This window comes from Cebus imitator, unplaced genomic scaffold (assembly GCF_001604975.1).
Source record: "Cebus imitator isolate Cc_AM_T3 unplaced genomic scaffold, Cebus_imitator-1.0 Scaffold541, whole genome shotgun sequence".
NCBI lineage: Eukaryota > Metazoa > Chordata > Mammalia > Primates > Cebidae > Cebus > Cebus imitator.
The window spans coordinates 127,319-134,999 of NW_016107856.1; the positions used below are offsets into that span (position 1 = coordinate 127,319).

General features: G+C 50.2%; 1 protein-coding gene across 3 annotated transcripts in view; it reads right to left on the minus strand.

The window, feature by feature from the left end:
- LOC119468964 (intelectin-2) overlaps positions 1 to 7,681 on the minus strand; it is a 12,878-nt gene that overhangs the window by 1,811 nt on the left and 3,386 nt on the right. The window contains exons 2-8 of one of the 3 annotated variants that reach the window (XM_037733663.1): positions 6,739 to 6,802; positions 4,838 to 4,840; positions 4,050 to 4,160; positions 2,488 to 2,735; positions 1,998 to 2,156; positions 1,195 to 1,315; positions 235 to 338 (exon numbers count right to left, since the gene is read on the minus strand). In XM_037733663.1, coding sequence (XP_037589591.1) covers positions 235 to 338; positions 1,195 to 1,315; positions 1,998 to 2,156; positions 2,488 to 2,735; positions 4,050 to 4,160; positions 4,838 to 4,840; positions 6,739 to 6,802 — 810 coding nt within the window. Of the gene's footprint in view, positions 1 to 234; positions 339 to 1,194; positions 1,316 to 1,997; positions 2,157 to 2,487; positions 2,810 to 4,049; positions 4,164 to 4,837; positions 4,841 to 6,738; positions 6,803 to 7,681 lie in introns of those variants that run through there. The other 2 variants (XM_037733662.1, XM_037733664.1) reach the window with 2 other exon arrangements.

Sequence of the window (7,681 nt, forward strand, 5' to 3'; positions counted from 1 at the left end):
AAAAAAAAAAAAAAAAAAAAATCAGGACTCTTCAAAGAAAAAATTAAAAATAATTATATTCATGAGACATCATCAAGAGAGTAATGAGAGTAAACAGAATAATGAGACTAAGCAAGTAACCACAGAGACACACACTGCTACACAAAAAGTACTAACCATAAATGTTAGTACACAGGTGCACGCACGCGCACACACATGCAAACACATGGGCCACTGATCTCCCCAAAAACTCACATGCTCAGTGTTACAGCCAGTAACTCTAACCCCAGCACAAAGGGCATTGGCTGCTCTTTCATTGTTAAAAACCCTGAACTGGACGAATCCTGCAACAAATTCCACTGAAAGAGAAGAGGTGAAGAAAGGGCCAAGTATTCAAAGGAGGAACTAGAAGCAGCTTCCCATTGTCCAGTCCAGGGATTCCCTAAGCCAAAAGCTGAGGCTACAGCTAATCACTGCAGGCTGCAGGGGTTCAGCTCAGCATCCCTATGGCAAGTGGCTGGTGCTCGTCAGTCCTAAACTTGTCCCCAAGGAAACCTCTTTTCATCTGGGGCAAGAGGACAAAGGCTGGGGCTCACAAAAGGTCCTTTGTCTGCCTACAGCTTACAGGAGAAGCTAGACTCTACAGAAAGATTACCAAAACGATCTGAGAAGGCCCAGCAGGAATAAGCAATGATCGGATGTGGCTGCCTGTTGCTGTTTACACACTTCTCATCCAATTACCATGGGTTGATTTTCATGACTGTCACTTGCTTTCATCAGAATATCAAAGGACAACAGTGGTGTCTTTGAGTTTTTCATCCACAACTTAACTTCTGTGGCCTTATTATACTGAAAGCTGTCTTTTGTAAGATAATTAATAGTTATCCCTCATAACAAAAGTAAATCTCTCTCACCACTCTGCTAGTGGGTCTTTCCTGTGAACCTCAGTGTTCACCTTCTCTTAACTTATAAGAGGCTATACAAGGTGATGAGAGGCCTGGGATTACGTCCTGTGAAATAGGGGTAACAGCAATTCTAACTTCAAAGTTTTCTCATGATAATTAAATGACACAAAATCATCTTAAGTTCCCAGAAAAGAGTCTGGCACATTTTAAGTGCTCAGTAAATCAGAGCAATTATTAATTGTTGCTATCTGCCACCCTTCTCCAAGAGAGCGAGGAAATATTTATGATGGACTAGGGAGCAAACACTCACGTTGACCATATGGTGAGTAATAAGATGCGGTCTTCTTAGCATCACCAAAGTCATAGACCACAGGTATGGCTGGGCCATTGTCATTCCAGCAGTTCCCTAATCCGTATTTCACTGGGTATTTCTGCAGAGACCAAGAAGAGAGGTTTTGTGAGGGCATTAGAGATGCTGCCATAGTCGGGGTCGGGGGAGGTTTCAAGTTAACTGCTATTAACCAAACCCATCATAATAATAGTGACTCCTGCCGGGCCTGGTGGCTCACGCCTGTAATCCCAGCACTTTGGGAGGCCAAGGCAAGTGGAGCACCTAAGGTCAGGAGTTCAAGACCAGCCTGGCCAACATGGTGAAACCCTGTCTCTACTAAAAATAAAAAATTAGCTGGCTGTGATGGCACACGCCTGTAGTCCCAGCTACTCAAGAGGCTGAGGCAGAATTGCTTGAACCCAGGAGGCAGAGGTTGCACTGAGCTGAGATCACGCCACTGCACTCCAGCCTTAGAGACAGAGTGAGACTCCGTCTCAGTAAAAAACAATAATGATAGTGACTCCTTTTCCCTATCTCCCCAACAGCCCCAAGCCCCTCGTCCCTGTCTCTTTCTCCCTATGCTCTCCTGTCCCACGGGCCTCTTCCTTGCCTGGCTTAGAGTTCCTGAGAAGGTGGACATGAGTTCGCAGTGAACCAAAGGAAACAGAAACAGCCAACCACTCGGCAGTGATGTGGAACCACAGAGCGGATCTGTCCCCTACCCCAGACACGTGGCTCTCTGGTCACCAAAGAGAGTGCCCCCAGCCAGCAGCCCTGTGTACCTGGTAGAGGCCAAACAGATTATGTCCCAGGCTCTGGAAGAAGCCAGTGTTGGTGCGGTACCTCAGCAGGGCTCTGTTTCTCCAGTGCTGCATGGGGGACTTGTTGGGCACATGCCAGATGCCCAGGTCCTTGGCCTGGATGTCATAGTAGCCAGGGTTCTGGAAAGCAACAAACACTGAGTCTGATGGGGCCACGAGGTCCCAGGAGGTAAAAGGCCCACACATGCAGCCTCAGCTGGGCTGAGAGCTCTGGACTCCAGGTGGGCAGATGGCCAGACACGCTCAGACACCCCACTCCGAACAGACGATCCCACCACCACCCAGGCCCTAACGGCCTTGTTGGGAGGAAGTTGGGATTCAAGACATATATTTCTCTCTTCTTTTCCAGCCCTTCCCCACATCCTGCCTTCTAGCCCTCCCTCCTGCAGGCCTGTGACCAGCCACATTCCACTGCTCGCCCTCACCCAAGCAGGTGGGAAGTGGCACCAACCTTGTAGTCATCGCTCGTGGCCGCCTCTGCAGACCCAAAGGTGTTGTAGTTGGCCCAGTTGCCGTCTCCCTCTGGGTAGTCTGCTTTGTTGCCCTGCTGACTGGACCAGCGATCGCCCACCGTGCACTTCCCACTCATGTCATTCTCGTGCACGCTGGCCACCAGGGTCCAGCCGCCACCCCCAGAGGTCATGTCACAGAAGGTCTGGTAGACAACACCATTCTTGGTGCGGAGAAAATACAGGCCATCTGTAGAGAGGATCATCCCAGAACCTCCCTGTCTATAGCTCAGGGTCCATCTCAGCCCCATGAATAGAAAAGCCCTAGGAAGTCAAAAGTACACTCTGAAGGCTCCAACACGTACTTGGAAGATGATGCTCCACGCATCTTGTGTTCTGCTCACCTAGGAGCAGAGGCACTGACTACCTTGGCTTCAGACTGTCCTCTCAGAGTTGTAGAGCAAATAACCTTAGAAGAGAGACAGATGGATCTCCCTCTCGACAGTGCCACCCTGTGGCCAGGAGAGGCCAGAAATCAGCACACAGCCACATCTGAGTCTGCGACAGGATGGGACCTCTCTGCAGCTCAGAGCAAAGGTTGTGCCTATTATGTAAGAGTCAGCTTCCCCAAGCTCAGAGCTCCCCTCCTGTTCACTAGCTTGCAGCAGACTGGCTCCTCTGTGGCATCCCGATGACTTTGCACATTCGCGCATAGGCCACATAGGGACAGCTTACCTAAGCCTTGCCAAAAGCCTGTGATCTCCCTGAAACATGGAAAGGTGGGAAGCTTGAGAGGAACTGCAACGAGGTCACTTCTCACCCGCTCCCTATCTTCGTGGAAGCTGTCATGAGACCGCTGTCATGACTGTGTCGTCACCTCCCGGGTTCTGAGGAGCTGTATGAGGCTTTTTGCCTCGCTCGCCCCCACGCCGTAAGGTACACAGGCTATGAAACAGCTATGGCAGCATGGACTGGCTCCTCAGCCACTGCCCATGTTGTGTTGTCACCTCCTTCTTTTCCGTGCTGTCTTGTGGGACAACGGATGGGAGAGGCTGACACTTTTGCCGATCTTGAATTTGCTTTCTGTGTGAGTAATAAACACTCTGGCTCTAAATAGGCCTTGTCGTTTCTTTGCCAGCCAAATTTGTCAGCCTGCTTGACAAACCCACTACTTGTGCAGATGTCACCTGGCACAGTACAAGAAAATGCTGATGCCCTGGCTACTGCTATTCCTGTGATTAATAAAGCTCTTTGTCTCTGGCTCGGGAGTTTCAGGTTTTCTGCCAGCCTCTATAGACCCAGAGCAAGTAGGGGCAAAAGATTCATTGCAGTTCTTGCCGCTACGCTAAGCATCGCCAGGAACACTGCACTCTCTGTGTTCAGAAGATCATGTGACTGAAATGGGACACAAAAGCCTCAAAATTCACACTAGAAACTTCCTTGAGTAGGAGCTGGGGGCAGAACAGGCTCCACATGGGTATGTCCCTCCTGATTTCTAGGAGTGGGCTCTGTTGACCTAAAAAGTGGCGTCAAAGAGAGAATGCTGAGTTGGTTCGTTACTCACCACCTGCTCTATGGCAACGTTCCTTGATTTCCTTGCAGCTTCTAGACAGGGAAGAAAAGGAGGAGGCACAGGTTCCATCCATCCTCGAGAGCATCTCAAGAGAAGAGGCCACTGCCAAAAGATGTGAGAATGATTCTCATTACAAGTCTGATGACGGATGCTGGGAGCGGTGGTTCATGCTTGTAATCCCAGCACTTTGGAAGGCTGAGGCAGGCGGATCATGAGGTTAGGAGATAGAGACCATCCTGGACAACATGGTGAAACCTCCTCTCTATTAAAAATACAAACAATTAGCCAGGCGTGGTGGCACACACCTGTAGTCCCAGCTACTCGGGAGGCTAGGGCAGGAGAATCACTTGAACTTGGGAGGCGGAGGTTGCAGTGAGCCAAGATGGTACCACTGCACTCCACCCTGGGTGACAGAGCTAGATGCCATCTCACAAAACAAAACAAAAAGTCTGACCACTGATACCATCTTTCCTGGCCAACCTCTGCCTCTGTATGAACTCATCACTCTGCTCTGAAGTCCCAGGAGGTCAGGGATTCTCTATGCTAAGATCGTCTGATCCAACAGCTGGTATAGCTGAAACACCAGGAATCTTCCACTTGACTACCTTTAGTTAAATCCCTACTGTGTAAACTACCTAGACACTGGACAAAGACAACTGGACACATTTCTTCAAGAAACTACATTCTACAGGGAAGGAGCACATGGAAAGGGACCCAAATGAGATGGGAGGGCAGACTCACCTATGGGGCGAGCCCTGGGAACTTGCTTGGGAAGGGACCAGCTGTAACTCAGCAGGCTGATTTTGATGGGAGAATGGGAGCCAGCTATAAAACAGAAAGGAAAGGGGAGAGTGCACCCCAGGAAGAGAAGAACGCCCATGAGATGGCCTGAAGTGATAGCAGAGCCCAGCCCCGCCCAGCCTGCTGAAAACTACAGGTCAGTCACTTACTATGGCTGGACCAAACGCTGTGATACAAAGAGGCGTGGAAACCAAAGCCAAAAACTTCACAGAGGCCAGGGGATGAAGGACTATGCATATTAGTCTAAAAGCCTAGAAATTATTCCAAAAGCCTGGCAGAGTGGGGAAAAGTGTATTTAAAATTACAGGACTCAGCCTGGGCATGGTGGCTCATGCCTATAATCCCAGCACTTTGGGAGGCCAAGGTAGGCGTATCACAAGGTCGAGTTCGAGACCAGACTTGCCAATATAGCAAAATGCCGTCTGTACTGAAAATACAAAACTTAGCCAGGTGTGGTGGTGTGCACCTGTAATCCCAGCTACCGGGGAGGCTGAGGCAGGAGAATCACTTGAACCCAGGAGGTGGAGGTTCCAGTGAGCCGAGATTGCACCACTGTACCTCAGCCTAGGCAACAGAGCAAAGACTCTGTCTCAAAAAAAAAAAAAAAATACAGGACTCAAGTTAAAATCCCAGATGCCCAGGCATGATGGCTCACACCTGTAATCCCAGCACTTTGGGAGGCCAACGCAGGCAGATCACAAGGTCGGGAGTTCAAGACCAGACTGACCAACATGGTGAAACCCATCTCTACTAAAAATACAAAAATTAGTGGAGCATGGTGGCACACACCTGTAATTCCAGCTACTCGGGAGGCTGAGGCAGAAGAATCGCGTGAACCAGGAGGCAGAGGCTGGAGTGAGCCGAGATCGTGCCACTGCACTCCAGCCTGGTGACAGAGCGAGACTCTGTCTCATAAAAAAATAAAATAAAATAAAACAAAACCCCAGACAACCTCTGATGGCAGTGCCTTCTTGGGCAGACACTTACCATCTCTAATCCTTTTTTTCTTTATCTTTAAGATGCCATTAGGCCAGGTGTGGTGGCTCACGCCTGTAATCCCAGCACTTTGGGTGGCCGAGGCAGGCAAATCATGAGGTAAAGAGATTGAAACCATCCTGACCAACATGGTGAAACCTCGTCTCTACTAAAACTACAAAAATTAGCCGGGCGTGGTGGCACGTGCCTGTAGTCCCAGCTACTCAGGAGACTGAGGCAGAAGAATCGCTTCAACCTGGAAGGCAGAGGTTGCAGTGAGCCAAGATCGCGCCACTGCACTCCAGCCTGACCACAGAGCAAGACTCTGTCTCAAAAAAACAAAACAAAATAAAAGATGTCATTAATAACTTCTTTATACTCATGGAGATCAAATGAGATGTCATGTGTAAATGTACTTTTTTTAACTGATTGAAATAAACAATAGAACCCAATATCAATGATAAAGTATCACTATTATGCCTACTGGAAGAACAGAATTATGAGGATGGCAACTAGAGGAGGGTACACCCTGGACCCAGCACTGATCACCCGGCTCCCTCTTGGGATCCCGAGGCCAAGGCCACAAGAGGCAGAGCAGCTGAGCAGGGACACAGTTCTTACTCTCTCACCCATGAACCCCTCACAGCCACAGAAGCAGAGAATCAGGCCCCAGGATACACCTGAGCTAACATCCTGACTGCTTCAGACCAGACCCCAGGGGAGACCAGAAATCCGCAGCCAGTCCACTCTTCAAGTTGGCTGCTTAGCATGGGTTCTGTGCCCCTCCAGGACTTCCCCTGCGGCCCTGGACTTCAGAGCCCTGCCTAGCTCTACCCCCTCCAGGGCCCTGCACAGCAGAGGGGCACACAGCGAACTGCAGCCCCTACTCTCAGGAGCGATTTACCTGCACTGCACCTGCTGGTGGCCACAGACAGGAACAGCAAGAAGGTGAGTCTGGTCATTGTCCTCTAAGGAAAAACAAGATGCATAATGTCACTGGCTGGCCCCTCCTTTGTCAACTTCTCATTCTTACTCCCTGACCTTTCTGACTCAGGAAACCTCAAATGGAAAGTGACGGGCTTGTGAGCATTCTAGAACCTCCCAGAATATCCCCCACTGCTGTCCAACACTGCAAATACCCAAGGGGCCATGGGCTCATTTTCCTGAAACTCAATCTCTGAAACTGAGACCAGACCTGAGCTGGCATCATTGCTCCCACACAGATGGATCAAAAACACCTTCCTCACCAGCACAGACAGCTCCCTCCTTACTGCCTCACAGATGCCAGGGCTGAAAGTTCTCTTCTGGTGACTCTCAGAGCTCCCCTGCAGGGGATCCTGATGCAGGGTGAAGTGTGGTCCCTTTATGCAGACAGCCAAACCACCCAAGCCCTGCCCAGCCTAGGCTGCTGGCCCCTCCCTCTGATGCCCTTCCCTCTGAGGGTACCTGAGCCTGGGCCCTGGAAATGAGAAAGGACATGTGACTGTCTGGAGAAGCAGGAAGCTCTGTTCCTGACCACACGGACGACTGTTGCCATCTGAGGAGGGTCGTCCTGCTTTCCCAGGGCAGGCCATACAAGGTAGCGGTATCTACTCAGATTTGCAAATAAGTCGTAATCCTCCCCTGCCTTCTCCCTTCCCCTCCTCTCCCAGATGCCCCGGCCCCCTAGACACAGCTCTGTCAAGACATCATCCTTATAGACTGAGGTGACACCTCATGAAAAAGAAATTAATTAAGAATAATAATTGCGGCCGGGCGCGGTGGCTCAAGCCTGTAATCCCAGCACTTTGGGAGGCCGAGGCGGGTGGATCACGAGGTCAAGAGATCGAGACCATCCTGGTCAACAT